The sequence below is a fragment of the Nelusetta ayraudi genome, unplaced genomic scaffold (genome assembly GCF_046127955.1).
Source record: "Nelusetta ayraudi isolate G7.1 ecotype Tasmania unplaced genomic scaffold, CSIRO-AGI_Nayr_v1 ptg000048l, whole genome shotgun sequence".
Taxonomy (NCBI): domain Eukaryota; kingdom Metazoa; phylum Chordata; class Actinopteri; order Tetraodontiformes; family Monacanthidae; genus Nelusetta; species Nelusetta ayraudi.
In genome coordinates this window covers 17,769,528-17,790,215 of record NW_027466098.1, presented here as the reverse complement: position 1 = coordinate 17,790,215, position 20,688 = coordinate 17,769,528, and the positions used below count along the sequence as shown (strand labels likewise).

General features: G+C 47.3%; 1 protein-coding gene across 1 annotated transcript in view; it reads left to right on the top strand.

Moving 5' to 3' along the window:
* Positions 1–19,633, top strand: part of LOC142895622 (solute carrier family 12 member 9) — a 37,767-nt gene extending 18,134 nt beyond the window's left edge. The window contains exons 7-13 of the mRNA XM_076036828.1: positions 129–286; positions 1,060–1,142; positions 4,858–4,982; positions 12,903–13,095; positions 15,683–15,857; positions 17,760–17,906; positions 18,608–19,633. Coding sequence (XP_075892943.1) covers positions 129–286; positions 1,060–1,142; positions 4,858–4,982; positions 12,903–13,095; positions 15,683–15,857; positions 17,760–17,906; positions 18,608–19,533 — 1,807 coding nt within the window. The 3' untranslated portion in view covers positions 19,534–19,633. The remainder of the gene's footprint in view (positions 1–128; positions 287–1,059; positions 1,143–4,857; positions 4,983–12,902; positions 13,096–15,682; positions 15,858–17,759; positions 17,907–18,607) is intronic.
* The last annotated feature ends 1,055 nt before the right edge of the window (positions 19,634–20,688 follow it).

The following is a 20,688-nucleotide window of genomic DNA, read 5'->3' as shown; positions in this document are numbered from 1 at the left end:
AATTATCGATACATTTGAATCCATGTTGGGATAGGATGAAACGATGAAACACTTTTGCACTTTGTACTCTTGTGAAACCCGGCGTGTTGTACTGTTGAAGTACTGATCTGGTGCGTTCTCCCCCACAGCGCCCTCCTGCAGAACGACTACAGTTTCCTCCGAGACATCAACATCTGGCACCCCTTCGTCACCGTCGGCGTTTACTCCTCCACCCTCTCCGCTGCCATGAGCAACCTCATCGGGGCCTCGCGCATCCTCTACGCCCTGGCCAGAGACGACTTGTTTGGTAAGCAGTGCAATCACTTCCTGTTTTACATCTTCACCACTAAACCAAAGGGGTTTTTCCTCTTGACTGAATATAATCATCATGTATATAAGTTATTAAAAGTAATCAACACCTTTGTGAATTTAGGTCTGTTTTTCAAGGTCTCCAATTGTTTTACGATGTACCTTTATTTCTCTTTTTTCCAAATTGTTTTTTACCACCACTTTTGGAAACGAGGTCAAATGTATTTGCAAGAATCAACAGCTGTTCCTCGCAAATCTCTTTTTTCCCAACATTGATTATTCATGAATTTGTCCACCTAATTGTTGCCACAGAATGTTGATATGAAACTTAAAATGAGAAGTAGCATCAGAAACGCTCTGTGTGTTGGATTTGGATGTGGAGGAGGAGAGGTGTGTAGTTGAGGTTTACTGTGAGGACATACAGCTGGACTGGTATTCACCTCTGAACATGCACCACTTTGATTGGCATCCAAACCGCACTCAACACGGCTGTGTGTATCTGCACTTTTTTTTCTACTTCTATTTAATATTGCTGCGACGTCTGCTCACATTTCCTGGAAAAATGTCCATTGATGCGTTCTGTGTTTGAACAAACCACTTTGCATGCAGTCACCGTTCGGCTGATGAAGGTTTTATGGCTCACTGCAGCAGACTTTTTTTAATGCAGCATGCTGCAAAGGAGTATTAAATTCTCTCGCTGACGTTAATCAATTTGTCTGTTTTTATCCCCACTTTTTTTCTTCCCCCCCCGAAAATCTTTCATCCTTTCAGGTAAGGCGCTGTCTCCAGCCAAGACGACTTCCTACTCTGGCAACCCCTGGGCCTCGGTGCTCATGTCTTGGTTCCTGGTTCAGGTTAGTGGAGACATGTAAATGAAGAACAAATGAGTTGGATTTTTTTTTTTGTTGCCATGATTCTAACTTTAGGTCCAGTTCCATGATTCCTTTTGTTCGTCATTCTCATGTTAGTTATTAGTGATAGGTTGTAAAAAAAAAATAAAAAAATACAAATCATGAATGCAGTATATGGGCAAAGAGATGATGATAAAGAACTGAAGCAAATATTCAAAAACTCAACTTTGAAGTTTAAATGGCACTTTTTCAACTTTTTGCAAGTTTTGCATCAATTGTGTTGGACCAAACAATACAGCAGTAGGGAAGGAAAGCCGATCTTAGGGTTGCATCTGTCCCATCTATCCCATCTATTGTGTAAGTGGAGAAGAGAAATCAATTTCTGCTGAGGGGAAAAATGTAAGTTATTAGCCAGAAGAGTGCGAGGATAGACAAGCAAAGAGGGGGAGGAGGAGGAGGAGAGTCCTGGTGTCACAGCCTGCACTGTCCCGTCATAATTGGAGGTGAGTGTTAAAGGCTGAATGGCTTTCTCGCCCGTGCCGCCGCCCGCTCTCCGTCCCCTCGCCGCTCTCCAGGAGTCGTGGGAGGAGCAATTAGGCGGCGATCGTTAGCCGGCGCCACTGTCACCGGCGGAGACCATCGACTGCCTCGTCCTCCTCCTCTCTCTGCCTCCTCCTCGGCCTCCGCCTCGAATGATTTCGCCGATGTTAAGCGGGCTGATGGTAATCTCGTCTCGAACACCCCGGCGCGGCGGGAATGAAAATGGATAAGGAGGGGATGACGGTGGGGGGAGGGGAGGAAGGCGAGAGAGTGCAGGACGTGACTTTTCTTGACGGGAGTTCTGAGGGGGAAGTGGAACTAGCGGGGGAGCGCCGGAGGAAGGGAAGCAGGAGCGAGAATGCTGGCGAGTCACCAGTAAATCTCACCAGACTGAGCAGCTGTGAGCGGCTTGCAGCGCAGTCCGGCGTAAATAAAGGGGCGGCGTGAATTAAAATGCATGAAACAACGTTCATTCAACAATAAAATGCAGCCAAAACATTTAATCCGCCGAAGTGCCTCAGCGTCGGAGAGGTTCTGCCTCCACGCGCAGGATGGAAATAATGCAAAAGGTGGATCCTGTCGACGGGTCAAAGACCCTGATGTTCCCCGCAGGTGTGAATCAGTCCATTCGAGATGTTACCTTGAACTGGTTTTATGTGATGAAGGTGAAGAAAGGGGATGGAGACGAAAGCAAAGGTCTTGCTGGGACAAAACAATCCCTCATCTTCACCAACACGCCAGATTTACGTGGTTGTTTTTTGTCTTGTGACCCGAGGACAGTCCAACTTTTCCTCCTTAATCAGAGTGTCTCCGTGGCACACGGTCCTCTTTCTGATGGTTGCGCATGAACACACCCTGGATGTGTTCGGAGGAACTGCACTTGCAGACTCCTGACTTTTTTCCTCACATCTCCTCCCACCACCTCTTCGTTCCCACACTATTTTTTTCTCGTTTTTCTGACTTCCTGCCAATGAGGCGGCGTCATTAAACTCGCCCGTCATTCCCTCCCTCTATTTCCTCCGGTCTGCGTCAGCCCCTTTGATGAGAAGGTTGGCTGTCGCAGACTTGTGCGCCCCCCTCGCACACATTCTGCTAGCATCTCGATGGCTCGTCAAAGGTTGCGATAATTTGAGGAAAAGGCCGCAGCGGGTCCATATCAGGACCTGTGTACTTCACTCCAGGTTGAAGGGTAGCGGGCGAGGATTGCTGAAATCAAAGTGAACACACTATCTAGAAAAAAAACACTGAATTTATTTTGTGAACGTGAACTAATTCTTCAACTCGTAATGTTTCTTTTCCTTATTATTGCGGACGTTCACCCTTCATGTGTTGGCTGCTTAGTTTTAGTCATCAGGTTTACTTAAGTACACATGGAATTTGAGCAAAACTAAATGGACTAAGATGGAGCTTAGAACACTTGCTGCGTATCCAAGAATTTTGTTTTATCATTCTTAAACACTGTGAAATTAGCATTCTGTTGACTATATTGGCTCCATTCCAGGGATTTAAGAACTTTTTTTCAATAAAATACAATAAAATAATTTATGGACAATAAGCAGTACAAATGGAATACTGTGTAGTACCTGGACTCATTCTTGGCTGTCTCGCCGAACCTGAAGTGTTGTTCTCACATTCTAGTGTCTGTCAGTATTTCAGGGTCTGGTTCATTATTCTCCTCTGTAACGGAGGGAAGATTTGTGAGAAGGTGTTGGCACGCAGGCGTGCAACGTCCACGTCGTCCATATCAGACCGTGAGGATCGTGGCTCAGCCTGCTTGCACAGCTGCACACAGGCCACCAGCAGGGGGACCGTGGTACCGTCTCAGTGCCTCCTCAACATTAGCTCCAATGAGTGGCTGCCGCTCAGCAGACCCTGGGGACCACCACCCTGGATCCTGCAGCGGTACGCTGGAAGATGGAGTGCAAATTCATTTAATCAGCGTCTCGCTCCCGAGATGTTGGTTAACTCTGACCTTGCAGTCACCTTCCAGCCGGGGTGCACACAGATAATCACGTCTGACTATAAGGGAGTAGCGGGGACTGGAGGGGATCTTCTCGGGAGCCAAAAGGACTTGTTTTCTATTGTTGGACATGCTCTCAACTGAAGAGGTTTATTAGACCTTTAGCTGTGGTTTGATTTAAGCTGTCAGTGAGAATAAATGTTCCGTAAAAATTATTACTTTTTTTCATTTTCTTAACTTCTTAAAAATCGAAAATATCTCAACCTCACCTTCCAAGTCACTGCACTCCAGCCAGCCTTCCTTTACATCCCCACAACACTTTCACTTTGGATATTGTCCGTTATGCATGCAAATCATAGCAAAGAATTGTCAGAGTCGGAGGACACGGATTCCCTTTTGTATTCATGGACGCTGTCTATACTCCTGGTCTGGTTTGATAGAAATAAATGAGATTTGAGCCGATTGTATTTGAGCCTAAGGTATAATGGCTATAACAGCAAACATTTTGCTTCATTTTTTGAATTCGAGGGCTAGACGAGGATCGTGTAAATCAGCTTTCCGTCGTCTCCTCCACTGTGATTGGATCGCCGGCTAAGGTGACAATGATAAGTGGTGCGTTTCGCCCAAAGTTTTAGCCAATTTCCAATTCTGGCCGCCAGAGACTCCAGCCAGCCAGCCAGCCAGCTCCCCCGGTGCCTTGAGACGCCCCCGGCATGTAAATAAGCGGCGCTGCTATCGTAAACATTTCGAAACATGCCTGGTGTTCCATTTAGCCGGATCTGGCAGAGCCTCACCCTCTGAGACAAGGCCCTGATGCTGCTCCTTCAGACTGGAGCCGCTAAGCTCAGACCTCTCACATCGTTACGGAAGGGAAAGGCTTTATCTTGGTTCTTTTAATCACGAGCGTGTGTCAAGACATCGCCGCTCTTTCAGATGACACGGTTTACGTGCGACAGGAACCATTTTTCAATCTAACTGCTGTCTCATTTCCCAGGTATTACAGTGATTAAAACATGAGATGTAATATTAATAACATAGATACATTTTTATTTTACTCAGAAGTCTTATGAATTTATACATTTTGCCCTACACTTTGTGATTTATATTCAGCTTTCTCGGGAGTGAGCTGAATGTCATATAAAAGGCGTTGTGTTGCTGTGAATGTTAAATCTCTCTCTTCTCTGTTTTTCTCTCCCCTTCTCTTCTCTTCTTCTCCAGCTGGTTCTCTTCTCAGGGAAGCTCAACACCATCGCCAGCATTGTGACCATTTTCTTCCTGCTGGTGTACGCCGCCGTGGACGTGGCCTGCCTGGCTCTGGAATGGGCGTCGGCACCCAACTTCAGGTACGCCTCGCTCTCTCTCTTTCTCTCTGTCTCTCCCTCCCCCTCTAGGTCACCATGGTAACGTCCAAAGGAGGAGCTGAGAGCGTTTGTCCTCTCTGGTCGCCACTCTGACAGAAACTAGATTCATAAATCACAGGCTTTTAAAACTCTGCCCACCAAAACTGATGCCACCAATTTTATCCCAATGAAAAGAGTGAAGGCCTTTAAGACAAATAGAGTTCAATTAAACACTGCAGGGAATCATTTTGGAAAAGTGTTGGTTTCACTTGTCAGTTAGCTGGCTTGCATGCAGCTTGACCACCCAGTCTCATTGAAGAAGGTGAAAGATGGTTCCTAATGTTGTCAATAGCAACATTAAAACGTCTTTGAGTGGACTATAAAATCTGAAGTGTACATTTTGGGAGGAATTTGAGTTAAAGAAGGCGAGAATCCTGCGGCCACATTAACAGCTTTGACAATAATGTAAAACAATACAGATAATATTTTTGGTGTGTTTTGTTCTGTTTGTCGGAAACAATATAATCTTGCCATAATCTTGCTTCAAAGCTTTCGGGCGCCGTGCACTTGAAATGTTTAAACATTCACGTCGGTCAGATCATTTGAAAGCTATTTAATGGTGTGAAACTTTGGAGACGAGCTGTATCGTAAAAACTTAAAGAGCTGTATTTTAGAAATTTTATCACAGGAGAAAAAAAAAAAAATTGTGCAAGGCATCTTAAAATAAATTTTTTTCTCGTTCTAAAGAGCTGCTGCCATTGATGGAGCAATTCATTACCCTCCCCCAAACGTTTTCCTCACTTAAACGCACCTTCTTCTTTTTTCTTTTTTTTTTCTACTGTGCCAATATTTATGTGTTTGTGTGGAGAGGCGTTTGTTTGCCAGCTGGATGCTGCCACGGTGACAGTGTACTAATTAAAAGACATAAAACTAGCCGGTGCTCACAGCCCCATATTGAAGAGGGACCAACGATAAAACCAGCAGTTTCTCTGTGTTGTGTGTTTGTGTGTGTTTGTGTGTGTTGTCGTGAAGGTGCAGCCCGACACTCAGATAAACTGTGTGCAGGATGCATAGAGATTTAAATTTACAGTGTTTAGATTTGTGTGCGCGCCCGTGTGCGTTTGCACTCCTATGACACTTGCAATGGTCCTGATTTATAAAAGCTCCCCGAAGTCATTCTCACACAACGGCCTCATTGCAACCCGAGGACGGCTCGGCCGTGTACGAGGCTTCCTGATTGCCTCCTGACTGGAGCTCGGCCACGGATTGGTTCTTTACGAGACCACAACGGTTTTTTTTTTCTTTTCTAGACGGCGCCGCACTCGAGACGTCGTCGCTCTCGGTCGCACGCAAACACTTCCACGTCCGGCTGCCTTTGATTTTTTTTTTTTTTCCCCGCTTGTTGAGATGATGAGAAGCCGTTTGAGCGCCGCGCCTGACAGTCGCCTCCGGCGTCGCCTTTGGTGTTTCTGCGGCATTTTCCTCCGCAGCGCCGGCGGCGGAGGAGTTGTAAGAGATTTGAGAACATTTGTAGCTTCCTTGATCACATTTGTCACATACGGCGCATAGACAGTTGCAGCACCTGTGGAATCTCTCTCTCGGATGGATGAATAATGAATTCCTCTGTGGCGTTCCTCCTTAGCAAAATCATTTTCTCTCTTTTTCTCCCACTGAATAATTCACAGGGAGTTGTGCGGGAAAAAAAATCAAACAGAGTCCTCAGCAGCTTTGCAGTCATTAAAAATTGCTGCTTGTTTTGTGTCAACTTAAGTGTCAGCTGCCGAGGCAAAGCTGTGAAAAACTACGACATCCAGCGCGAGGGTGGGGGGGTTGGTTGATTCTTGTGTATTAAAGTCCAGTTTAAGCACTTTTGACAGAAAGACATGTCTAATTAAATACACATGAGGGGCTCAGAACTCTATTGACTTTATGTCCTCATTCTTAGTCTTTAAATCAACGTCAGAAATATTTTGTTTCTTCTTCTTCTGATTTAATTACAGGCTCACTTGACGTTTTGTCTGCTGCCTCAGTTGCTGGTGATATTTCTATTTTATAAAAATTAAAATCCTCCCATTCAAGAAGAATTAAAGGATTCTTCCCCTGCACACATAAAGAGCAGCGAGTCTGTGACGGACTTGTTTGTGAAGCAGTTCGGTTGGTCCCCTAGTGGTTGTCAGGCGGTTGACAGCAAGCAAACTGCTGGACTCTGCCTCTGCCTTTTCAGCCTGTTGAAAAAAAAGAGATCGAGAAGAGAAGAGGATGAAAGTTTATGAAGTTAATAAAATAGTGAGTTGACTTTTAAAACGGACCTCCAGAAGTATCAGCCTGTGCCCCGAGCCACACGCCTGCCAACTGCGAGAGTCACTTTCACAAACATAATACATACACACATAGACATATTCTTTTTGTCCCCGCACCTGTCACCACCCACGTTTCTACGTTTCAACATAGCAGCAGCGCTGGTCTCTCTGAAGAAAACTGAATATAAACAGGCTGCGTGATGTGATGTTACAGCCTACAAGCTACTGCTTGTACAAATATAAGAAACATCTTTCCTTACCGCTTCCCTTAAAGGTCCAAGGTTACGCAAAACTTTCTTCACTAATGTGTTTCGACAGCTGTCTGTATCTTATGTAGTTATTGATGTCAATGAACTCCCTGAAAATGAGGAAAATTCAACTTTTATTGGTTTTATTTGCGCTACTTTCGATAATGTGCTTTCAAAAACAGGCCTTTCTGGAAATCAGCACTTTGTAACATCACATAGGCCTTTGATACAACAAAATACCCCCAGCCACGTCTAGGTTCCATCATTGAAAATGCTTTGTTTCTGTCCCTTACCAAATATATGGATGGTTCTAGCTAGAAGATTACAAACGTGTTTTTGTCAACAGAGGTTTAAATATTTGCTGGAGATTCTTTGAGGAATATTGTTTGATTGTCTGATTGACTGATTGACTGGAGTCAGGAATAAGGTGTCAAGATCGGATGCTTCTTGCTCATTTTTTTTTTTACTCCTTAATTATACAATAATAACATACATGTTCATTTGTATTTGTGATGAATCGCCCACAAATCTAAAGGTACCAATTCTAAGGAAGATTTGTCCACCAATTACAAGACCTAATGCTCATTAGTTCAACGTTTCCGAGGTTCGCCACCGACATGTTGAATCATGCAGGACTGCATTGACACGGGCCGCCAGCAGGGTGCACTGTCAGCAGCATTGCCCAGAGACTGTGGCTGTGTTGGCATGGAGAGGAATTTATTTACGCTGTTGAGTTAAAGACTAAACTTTACGCTCTCTCTGACTCGTGTGTGTGTGTGTGTGTGTGTGTGTGTGTGTGTGTGTGTGTGTGTGTGTGTGTGTGTGTGTGTGTGTGTGTGTGTGTGTGTGTGTGTGTGTGTGTGTTTCTCCTCTGGAGCCTGCCGTGCACGCCACCGCCGCCTTCTTATCGCCAAACTGTGACCGCTGGCAAAGGCTGCAGGACACAAAGTTAGCTGCTGCATAACTTATTTTTTTCTCTCTTCCAACCAGCGGTCGGTCCGCCTCCCTGTTGGACGGGGGTCTCGGGACCCTCGGAGCTGATAAGGCGGCCAGCCGCCTGCTTTGGCCCGCCCCCTCCTCCCAGGACTTGTTAATTCTCTTCATCGCTGTTGTTGTTTTGCTGTTGTGTCACCGGGCAAATTTTAACGCCACTTTTTGTGTCTGTTGTCGGTTGACACTGTGGCCAGACCCGCACTTCCTCTCCCTGGCCCCCACCGTCACCCGGCAACCCCCACTTCGGGCTCCGTGCCCCCTTTCAGTCAGCGGTTCCCCGTCCGTCCGTCTGGCTGGCTGCCTTTTTTTTTTTTTTTTTTTTTTTACTCCTCCCACGCATCTTTCCAGGCAAAAAAAGAGAAAAGAATTAAAAGCTATTTAGCGCCGTCTCTCCCCCTGAGAACTGCTCCGTAATTAGCATAACTAATTTAGCAGAAATATTTCCCTTTGCCTGAAATTTGCCATTGTGCAGGGGAGGAGAGAGGACTGAAATTATGATGTAGCGGAAAAGATGTGTACTTGTTAAGCCCCGTTGCTGCGTGTGCGCGCGTGCGTGTGCTTTTGCATGATTACACATGAGGGCGCTCCAGAGGAAGGAGGAGACGGTCTGAGAATTTCTTTTGCTAAAAGTCAACTCAGTCGTTTATCCACCGAGCGATCTTTCTTTCTGTGGTGCTAATGTTTCTAGCGAGCTTCTGCTTCTTTAAACACGGCGTGCTCCAGGTGTTTGTCTTCTTCTTCCGCATTCAGGGAGTAAACTTGCGGCGCCACTCCAGGCCAGGCGAGGTACTACATCATTTTCAGCTCCTACCAGCGTCTCCGTGTAAATGCGAAAAACGCAAATCTTTGGAGGCGAGCGGCTTTGTGTAAATGAGTCTTCTTCGAGTGTGGTTTCGAAAAGGTGCGGTTTCAAAAAAATCTGTCTCACGTTGCGGGTTTTGATCATTAATGCACGAGTGTGTCTGCCTCCAGGACCGTGTGTGCGAGTGTTGTGTGTTTGTGGTTTTTATCTTTTGGGTTGTTTTTTTTTCAATGTGTGTGAGTGGACGCTGGTGTTGCACAGCCCCTGCTATCGGCTCCAGCTGTCTCGTGCCCCCCCCGCCCCCCACCCGCTGCTGATGCTGCGCAGCTACCAGCCAATTGGGCGCGTGAACAACCCGTGCACAGAAGCGCGACACGCAGTATTATGCACTCCAGCGGCCGCCGGGATTCAGGACGGAACGAATGCTTGGCACCGGCGCCAAAGGATGTTTGCAGCGAGCGTAAAAAAACTTAGTGGCGGCGGCGGGTGTTGACCTTCAGTGCAGGAAGCGGCACCAAACAGCTGGCGTTTCGCCGCAGAGGCAGACACTTTGTAGCCATTAACCGGTACGGCACTGTGTGATTGCTGCAACCTCCTGTGTTGATACTTCATTTGTAACGAGAGCTAAAATCACAGCTTGAACCGAAATATAAGACGTTTTATCCCATTTGAAGAGTCTCTCTGTTGTCAGATTGGGAGACTGAGCGATTTGACAGTCTGGAGTGAGCAAAGGCCCCAGATGGATCATCAGACTGGATGGATAATAGGCGGTAATCATCTTTTAATGGAGGGGCGTGAAGCCAAAAACTTGAATATTTGTTTATTTGCAATTACATCTGTGTTCCTCTGGATCATTCTGAAAGTGCAGCACATAAACAAGATGTTTCCATTTTTTATTCTGATATCTTCACAGTTTCTGTCTCCAACACTGGACAACACTGTATATCACTGGGTGCAGCTCCAGTTCCCAAAATTTCTATTGAACTCATTGACACATGAGAACCTGTCGGGCTCAGGACTCAACTTGGACACATCTTGATGTTTGCTTAGTTAGCTAAATTAGTTTGACTGCAGCCATTTACCCCCGGTGTCCACGCGAGGTACTGCAGCCAAAAATCCCATGCGGCCACGAAACCATTTTTCCCACAGACTGCACAACCAAAATGACCGCCTGTGTAACTCTTTAAAAAATTTCCAAAGACTTTATTCCCAGCGTGACGTCACGTCACGTCAGGTCATGAGCCGTGTGTATGCTCGTTCTGATTGGACAATGCGTTCTGATGCTTTGTGGGAGCTGCAGAGGCATGATGGGAAGTGACACGACTGTGCACAAGTCGCATCGAGTCGAAGAGCCTGGCCCCCGTTGTGAAGTTCTGCCTTTCACTTCCTCAGCGGTTCCTTCAATTCGGTCCAAACTGTACTGGTGCTGAGCCAGTTCTCCAGGACGTAACGTCTCATACACTCTCTGACCCCCAACTCCTCCACCCACCTTCTGTCCCCGCTCCCTCCTCCGACATGACGTGTCTTCTTGGCCTCGGCCCCGCCTCTCCTTCCCATCGCCGTCGCATTTCCTTAATGTCTCCGGGGACGGCGGCGGCAGCAGCAGCAGCAGCGGTGGCGATTATTCCCCGAGTGCTTTTTGCTGCGTCAGCTAAGTGACATCAGTCGCTTAAGAACAAGAGGGACGGCAGGGAGGAGGGGGTGGGTGGGTGCAGGGGCGACGGTGGAAAAAAGAAAGGGTGGGGACCCGGTGGGCGAGCTTTTAGCGAAATTACACCTGGGAGGGATGAGATGAAAGAGTTTCGTCTGTGTGACGAATCTGACAATAAACACAGGCAGACTTTAACATGCCATGTGTGCCATAGTGCAATGGGAGTGCCGCAAAAAAAAGCCAAAATCTCCAGACTTCAACCCTGATCCTGTTTCTCTTTTTTTTTTCACGGCTAAATTTGACCCCAAATCTGCTCTAGAATGCAGTTAAAAACCAAAGATTAAGCTGGAACTGGGCGCTGCTTTAGGTTTTGATATTTTTGTACAGTGAGGAACAGCTTCAGCATGATGATGATGATGATGCTGCTGCTGATGATGGGTCCTGCCCTCGCTGCTTCTCAATGGGGGGAGGAAATATTGCGGCGTCGGTAACTACTGCAGTGATCTACAGAGTGGGCGCCCGTCGGCTGAGATAAGACGTCGGGAATGGCTGTGAAAGGAAGAGAAGCAACGCTGTCAAGGAGATTGTTCACCCTCTGCGTGTCGGCGGCTTCATATATCTCCTGTCTCTCACGGATCTTCATCACAGCGTTATCTTGTTTTTATTTCGGTGTATCTGAGTCGATTGCGTCGTGTTGTTGTCCTTCTTCCAGCAAATTGTGAATCGTGCTTGACAGCATGGTGGCCAATGAGTCACCACAACACAGGCAGATATTTGCCACTCGTGGGTCCGTCAGAGATGGATGTTTTTCTTTCTCTCTTGCTGATGCTTAACAGTGTCGATGGTGGACCAGTCGTGACCTCTTTTTGAAACGTGACGCTGTGACATATTTTGCAAGTGAGGCAGGTTCAAGCTGCTTCTGGCTGTGAGAGTGACATTAAAAATCAGCTCCAGGTGGACTTTAAATATTTGTCCTGTATCGGATGAACAGGACCTGCATGAGAACCACACAGTCGAGTCTTCAGGCTGTAAGTTGAGTCTCCAAAACTCAACTCTGACCTCCTGTGGTCTTGCAGGATGTGGATCACTGACGTGCACTCGACATGAGTTGTCGTCTCATCCTCAGCCTCCGTCAATGAGTCTGCTTTTCTTTGTTCTTCCTCGTGCTCGCAGCCGAAACCCTTCAGACTCTTAAGTGCTTCACCTGCTGTGCAGAGTTTCACCCGACTCAGATGACCTGAACCGACCTTTGGATCTGTGCAGGAAGCCTAGCTGCAATTTAAGCTGGCTTGTGTAATTACAGCTGGGAGTGATTATTATTATTTTTTTTAATAGCTATGTATACACATGGCTGCAGTTATCCAGTGGTCAATCATCCTCCAGCACTGATTGGCTGTCTCAGTTTTAATCACAGCGACTCTGCAGCACTATTTTTGACAGGAAAACATCTGCACTGAAGACAATTAATTGGCAAATTCATTTTTGCCTTCTAGCTGAGAGCTTTATAGCAGTATTTATCCCCCACGTCCTCCCTCTGTGTGTGCTGCTTGTTCTAATTGATCGTCGCAGCATTAGCTCCGCCTCTGTTTTGATACTGCAGTGCAGTCACTCTCTTCGAGCAACTCCTACGGTTGATGTTTAAACTCTGCGTTAGTGTAATCATTTATGGAAGTTTGTAAGTCTCAGACTTTGAATAGGGAACGTTGAAAACATTTGAAGGGCTGAAGGGCTGCACAGGTCAAAGGTCAGACATTGACATTAATTGCAAAATTTTGAATTTATTCACGAAATTTCGTCTTTTTTACGTCAACTTAAAAAAAATGCTATCTTAATTTTTTTCCTCGTCTTGTGGCCCTAATCCTCTTCCGTACAAATGAGCTAGAATGGGAAAACTCACTACTGCTTCCTGTCTCGTCCTCTTCCTCCCAGGCCCACGTTCCGCTACTTCACCTGGCACACGTGCGTGCTGGGCATCATCGGCTGCGCCGTCATGATGTTCCTGATCAACGCCATCTACGCCTCGGCCAGCATCGCCTTCATGCTGGTGCTGCTGGTGCTCATCCACTACCTCAGTCCTACCTCCAGCTGGGGCTACATCAGCCAGGCCCTTATTTTCCACCAGGTATGGCGTGTGGGCACACACACACACACACACACACACACACACACACACGCACACACTCAATACTGCATTGTCATTACGAGAGCAACTAAAATCTCATCCCCCCCTCAGCTCTACAAGAGTCTGAGCCTCTGCCAAGCAATCGTTCCATCAGGTTTATAGAGATGCAGACACACACACACACACACACACACACACACACACACACACACACACACACAGATGGATCTGTGCTGCCTCTCTCTCAGCCAAGCCCTCTGCATTTAGCAGACAAACAAACATTGTCCCTGCTCCCTCATTCTTACACACACACACACACACACACACACACACACACACACACACACACCACTGCCTCGTCACTCTTACAGCTGCTATAAATCATGTTTATATCAGTCTTACCAGACACACACACACACACAGACTTTTTTCCTCTCCTGCAAAAGGGCTCTTTGCATAATATCCAACAAACACGCGCGCGCATTCTCCCAAACACACACCCACACAGCTTCACATCATCCCACTCTGTATGTCTGGCGAGCTGATTGCTCCCAAGGAGAAGGTAGAGCGCTGCCAGGAAGGCCTGTTGCAGGATGGGGGCCGCCGCCAGAACAGTGGGCCGGGCCGGCGAGCAGGGGAGGCTCTGAGGGCAGCCGTGTTTGCCAGCGGCTTGTCGGGAGACAGAACATTATTACAACCACTTAACTTATTGGGTTTCCTTCCTTGGCCTCCTTCTCATCCTTTCATTCTCTCATCCCGCTCCCTGCGTTCCCCCCTCCTCCTCCTCCTCGTCCTCCTTTCCATTCTCTTCTGCCTGTTGGGCTCCATCCAGGACAGCCGGTTTGGGCCAGTTTGATACAGTAGGCAGCCGTATCAAGGTCTGATGGAGACCTGAATATACCTTTTTTTTCTATTTGGTACTGAATGGAATGAATCAGATCCTTTAGGTATTGATCGGGGCGCCCTGAAATTAAGACTGTGAAAGAAGGTGTAACTGCAAAATGACCAGGGAAATCCAAACAACTGCTCAAAACTCAAGAGAATTGAAAATATATTTAAAGTCACTGTGTGGCCAGAAGTATCAGGAAACTGAGGGTTTTTTTGAGGTAGGTTTTAAACAAAGGGCTAAGTTTGCTGTTTACTAGAGATTTGTATTTTTTTTTTTTATAAAAGCCATCAAGCAAAACTCTACAAGGGCTGCTGATCAGGATGAAAAGTAGAGATTGAAATAAATTAGAATTATATCAGAGCTTCAACGTTTATTTGTTTGCATGATCACACATCTGTTTTCATCTTCACTCTGCTGTCAATGTCAGGAAGCTTTTTTCATGAAGACTGTCCATGAGTGGATAAACCATAACATTCAAAGAGAGCTCCCCCAGCCGCGCCCCCCCCTTAACGTATTTCTACCGCCTTGCCTTGCCAAACAGGCGAATGAACACGGTCGCTGTGTCGTCACCGCAGCCATTAATCCAAACTAGCGTATAAATCAGGTGTTAATCAGAGGTGTTTGGCTGTAGGTTCACATCTGATCTTGGGTTCTGCTTCGTTAAGCTTCCTTAATGGTTCCTTGATGTCACCTCGTCAGCGTGCCGTCGGAATCCTAATGTCGGCTTGCGCGTCTTGTGCGAGTTCTGATGCACGCCGGTGTGCACCTCTGAGGACTGAGAAATTCCCAGCGGCGGCAACGTCTTTAACTTTAGGGGCTTTGTGGAGGACATAAGTTCACTTTTAATTGAATGAGGATGCACTTAAAATCAACTGTAAAAGAAACCATGTGCCTTTTTAAGCTAGTGAACAAAATGCACTTTGGCACTGGATGGGAAAATCTGGGCCACAGAACTTGGAAACAGTTGGCAGGAAATAAAAAAAAAATTACTTTTAATGATTTTTTTTTTTTTATATATAGGTGTGCGTAAAGTAAAAACGTTTTCTTTAATATGCCCTGTAAATTTATCCTGTAATGGCCTGGATTAAAAGTTACAGGGTCATAAGACATGCAAGTTATTAAAAAACAAACAAACAAACATTTTCTTCAGCTTAATTTACAGTGTTAATAATGTAATGACTTGCGTGTTCAGAACAGACGGCATCTAGTGATGAGTTTACGCCAGGACAAGGCCTGGGTTGAATTTTTAATGCAACACTGCAACTATAGTGACTCACTCACCCGCTTTCCATATCGAGAGAGAGAGAGAGAGAGAGAGAGAGAGAGAGAGAGAGAGAGAGAGAGAGAGAGAGAGAGAGAGAGAGAGAGAGAGAGAGAGAAGAGAGAGAGAGAGAGAGAGAGAGAGAGGAGAGAGAGAGAGAGAGAGAGAGAGAGAGAGAGAGAGAGAGAGAGAGAGAGACTCATGTTCTGATCTGTAAATTGGCCAGTTTCTGTCTTGATCCTAATCCCTGAAGTTCACACAGGCATAAATAATGCAAATACGTACGTACTTGCACTCATTAACAAGACCGAGGTTCACATTTCACAACCCTCAGCTCACAGTCACAAAGTGCACTGATTGGGGGGGGGGTGCACCGCTGTCTTTGACCGCCGTCATTAACATGCGTGTCACCCCGCTTGCCGTCGTCCTTCCTACAGGTTCGCAAGTACCTGCTGATGCTGGACGTGAGGAAAGACCACGTGAAGTTCTGGAGGCCCCAGATCCTGCTGATGGTGTCCAACCCACGCAGCAGCGTCGGCCTCATCACCTTCATCAACGACGTGAAGAAGAGCGGCCTCTACGTGCTGGGACACGTCGAGCTCGGCAACCTCAGTAAGAACACTCACTCGCGACGCTTCCGGACGCCTCCTCCAACCACATCGCTTCACTCGCGATGGTGGCTAATTTTTATCCACTTCTTTTTGAAGTCGACTGACTCCATACAGTATTTTAGCGCTCATGCAGTGCTCATTTACTTCTGGACGAGACTGGATGATACGGCGGCAACAAGAATGAAAAGATGGATTGAAAGGATAAAAAGAAAATTAGAATATAAAAGGAACTAAAATTAAAAGGAACAAAATTAGATATGCAGTTTGTTTGAAAGACAAATCTGATCATTTTCAATGCTAGAGCTTATTGTAAAAATGGAAGCAGAGATGTGCTGGAACTGTCCAAGCCACTGTTCAAAGTCAAACACCTGCACAAATGATCTAAAATGAAACAAAAAACAAAAACTGTAACGTGATGCTAAAACCGCCAAGCAGACGAAATAATGAGGAAATGTGTGCACGTGCCAGCAAGGACTCACTCAGTCACACTTCATGTGGATATTCAGAACAAAACTAAGACTGCTTTACATCCCGGGACTTTGAATTTAACTAAAATTTAACGGCAGAGCAAAAAGGAACCAAGGGCAAACAATATGTAAGTGCTGGATGAAGCAAAGTGTTTTTTCTCCGCCAGCGCCCCCTCCTGTGTACACCAGACCTTTTCTCTGTGACACCCGGCGGCTCTTCAGCTGTTTCATTCCAAGCTAATTAATTGCTCGCAAAAATGCTCCGGAGGCGTCCTGTTTTTTTCTTCTTTCTTTTTTTTTCTTAATCTGTGCAGAGGAGCACGCGGGCCAAAGCAGCCGGGTCAGTGATTGGTTCCTTTTGTCTTCTGAGGGTTTTTTTGTCGCCCCCCGTTTTTTTTTTTTTATGCGTTAATGGGATGCTGCCTCTGAATGGAGTCCTCACAATGCAAATCCTCTGAATGCTTAACAGCGAGGGCGGGAAAATGACACGTTGAGTCGCCTCTAAAGAGCCCTTCTCTCGTTACGACGGCTGGAGAAGCTCTCGGTCTCGAGAGCCGCTGTTTATTCACATAATTGCATCGAGGAGAGAGTTTGTTGTAGTCAAGGGCTCTCTGGCGTCCCTGGGTTAAATTTTTTTAAATGCACTGTACGTTCAGTCGGCGCATTTATTCTCTGCCTCGTTCACACATCGATTGCCTTCAACAAAACGTTTCCTTGATAATTGTTTTTTTTTTTTCTTTCAATTATGTGAGGATCTTTTTGCGTCTTGCTCTGCAGCAACTGGGTCGCAGAGACTTCAAGTTGCTTTTGCTTTGTGACGGCTCCAATTTCAGACTTACTAGTCAGGAACTTGTCAGGCTCTGAGAGGAACTAATCAGGAAGTTAATTTACGTAAAAAAAAAAAAAACACAAATAAAATACAGTACACATTCAAAAAAAAATGTATAAAGTATGCATACTATCACAGACGCGAGTTGCCGCTCTCCAGTCATTTTCTCCAATGAATCATGCAGTCCCCCCCCAACCCCCTCCATGAATGTGTAGAATAAAACCAATTCCAGTAAATTCCCAACACCTTCCAGCTGTCGTTTCTGTTTGACTTGTTTATAATTCCACCGCAGCAGATGTCTGAAGCTCAGACTCGGCCTCCGGATTCGTTTCTGTCCATCAGTGTTTTTTTTCGCCGGGGATGATTGATCACCTTCTTCCTGTTCCTGCACCCTCGTGTTTCCTGTCTGTCTCCACCCTTCTTTTTTCCCCCCTACGACTCTGCGCTCGTCTCGTACCTCTCACACTCCTGATTCCAGCTCTGGCAGCCTGATGTCTCCGCTCTCCTCTTCCTCATCGCCACCTCCACCTTTCCTAGAATTGAAACTGAATTCTTTTGAAGTGTCATTTTAATTCCCCCAACCCCCTCCACTCCCTCTCTCTCTCAGCCTCGCTGCCGTCGGACCCCCTGCAGTCCCAGTACGACTCCTGGCTGTCGCTGGTGGACCATCTCAACATCAAAGCCTTTGTCAACCTGACGCTGGCCAACTCCGTCCGCCACGGGATGCAGCATCTCCTCTTCATCTCCGGACTCGGTCAGTGGCGCCTGTCGCCGTCGTTGTAATTAAAATGTGACCAGTGGGAAAGTTTTCTAAGAAACTGATGAGAAGAGCGTCATCTTCACTGTGCCGAGAAAAACTCGGGTTTCAAACTTTCGACTCCAAACAGCGAATGTTAAAATTTAAAGAGACTGAACTCTTGAGTACCTCCCGTTTTTTTTTTTGTTTTGTTTTTTTATCCTTGTTGTTGGTCCGCCTTTTTTCTTTGTCTCAGTTCTTCAACTTCTTCGAAATTTCTTCTGTCAGCAGTTTTGTTTTTTTGTTTTGTTGTCTTGGGTTCACCTGCAGTTTTTACCTCGGCGCTTTTCTTTCCAACTTCTCTACTTGGAGAAAAATGCTCAAACCCATCAAAGTTACTTAAATGTTCCATATCCAACCTTTTCTATCTATCTTTTTTTTTTTCTTTTCCTCAGACTAGTATAACAGCATCATGGGCATTCATTATCGATTAATATCTATCTATGTTATCTATCTAAAAATGTGGTGTTTTACTTGTTAAAACTGTTGAATCAGGGCTCCTCCATGTTTGGAAGGAGACCAATCAGCGGCCTCGAGGTAGAATAAGCACTTGGGCACTATACTAACCAGGAAGAGGTGTCAGCCCTTTGTGACATCACTGAGGGAATATTTCACACACACCTTTCCTCCTGACCCTAACCTGACCCTGTGACCTCCAGGCGGGATGCGTCCCAACACGCTGCGTCCCAACACGCTGGTGCTGGGCTTCTACGACGACTTCCTCCCCAAGGACAGGCTGGTGGACCCCTCCCTCGCCACCATCCAGTGCCTCGACCAGCCGGGCCTCTCGCTGCCGCCCGACCACAAGCCCACTCTCTTCCACTTCCCGGGCGTGCGTGGTGCCACCGACCGGCCGGACGGCGGCGAGTCGGGCGCCGGCAAAGTGCTGGGCGTGGATGAGTACGTGGCCATCATCGCTGACGCCATGAAGATGCTGAAGAACGTGGCGCTCGCCCGCCACTTCGACGGCTTCGAGCGGTCGCGGGTGCTCTCGGGGGGCGGCGCCGTCTACGTGGACGTGTGGCCCGTCAACCTGCTGCGGCCCGACAGCAGCGGCTACGTGGACACGAGCTCGCTCTTCCTGCTGCAGCTGGCGTGCATCCTCAACATGGTGCGGGCCTGGCGCAAGGCCACGCTGCGCCTCTTCCTGTGCGTGGAGGAGGGCGGCAGCGTGCGCAGCATGGAGGACAAGCTGGGCCACCTGCTCAAGGAGCTGCGCATCAAGGCCCAGTTGCACCCCGTCAACTGGGACCAGCAGGTGGCGCTGCACTGGCAGCGGCAGGCGGAGTGGGGGGGGAAGAGAGGGGGGGAGGGGGAGGAGGGGGAGGAGGGGGACGAGGACTTTGTCAACAGCTTCCCCAGCAACGCCACGCGCCTCTCCGACGACTTCCTGCTGGCCATCAACAGCCTCATCCGGGACTCGGGACGTCCCGCCCCGGCCGTCCGCTTCCTCTACCTGCCCCGGCCCCCCGCCGACACCAGCCGCTACGCCGCCTACCTGCGGCAGCTGGAGCTGCTGACCCAGGACCTGGGCCCCACCCTGCTCATCCACGGCGTCACGCCGGTCATCACCACTGACCTCTGACCCCTCCATCCACCAACCCTAACTGCCCCCCCCACCACCACCACCACCACCACGCCACTCCTTCGGGGGCCAGTTCACCACTACTACCCCCCCCCCCCCTCCCCACAATGTACTTTCTGTGAGCCCAGCAGAGAACCTCGTCACACACCACTATTGCCTACGAGACCGCAATTGCACAACTCCAGAGAACCTTCAGTGTCCAACAGAGTCTCACGACATCGAGCCTCTTTATAGACTCTTTCAATAAATGATTATTCTCAACCCCCCCCCACCCCACTTCTGTCTCAAAGCAAAGTTCCGGTGCTTCCAACAAAATCTACCGCTGACGGCACTGTGATGGTTAACTTGGAGATCTGATGCAGTGCAATTCAAGGAAGGACCAATCAGGCTTCGGCTGAATGAGCCACGAGTCCTTTTCAAAAAGCTTTCAGATCAATACGGAAACAAGTTGCTGCCACCCTAGAGAAAAAACAAAAAACAAAAACAGGGCTCAGTGTCACGTTATAACGTGAAAATATCAGGTTTTTACGCGATAATTTGCACGTTATAACGTGAAACTATCACGTTATGTCATCATAGTTTTCACATAAAAACGTGAAACTATCACATTATTTCGTGATCATTTATTTGTTTTAACATGAAACTGCCACGTTACTGAGCCCTGTTTATTTTCTAGGATGGCAGTAATGTACTTCCGTAGACAAACGCTGGACCTTGAACGACGCAATTTCCTGCTTGCTTTCGGACCATTTCTTGCTCACCCGAACGCAGCGGCGGCTAACTTTGAGTGCCAGTCCTCCTCCTCCTCCTCCTCCTCCTCCTCCTTCCCCTTCTTCCCCTCCTCTTCCTCATCACCCGCAGACATAGCAGGCCACGCCCCTCCTCGTCACTTCCCCCGAGTGCTCTGTGGTCCGCCACAGCTAAACCCTTACCCCCCCACTCCTGAAACGGTCATTCCATTTGCCTCGCCATCAAAGTGCGTTGTTGGTCGGAGAGAAGGTTTGGACTGGTTCCGCAGCAGACTTGGATGGAACGCCTTCTGTCGTTTGTACAACATCTGCTTTTCTATTTCAGGAAATCGAATCAAAGAAAAGCTCGGAAGTCCAAACAATCCTGTTCCAGAAAGTTTGTCCGCCTGTGTGGGATCTTGGGAAG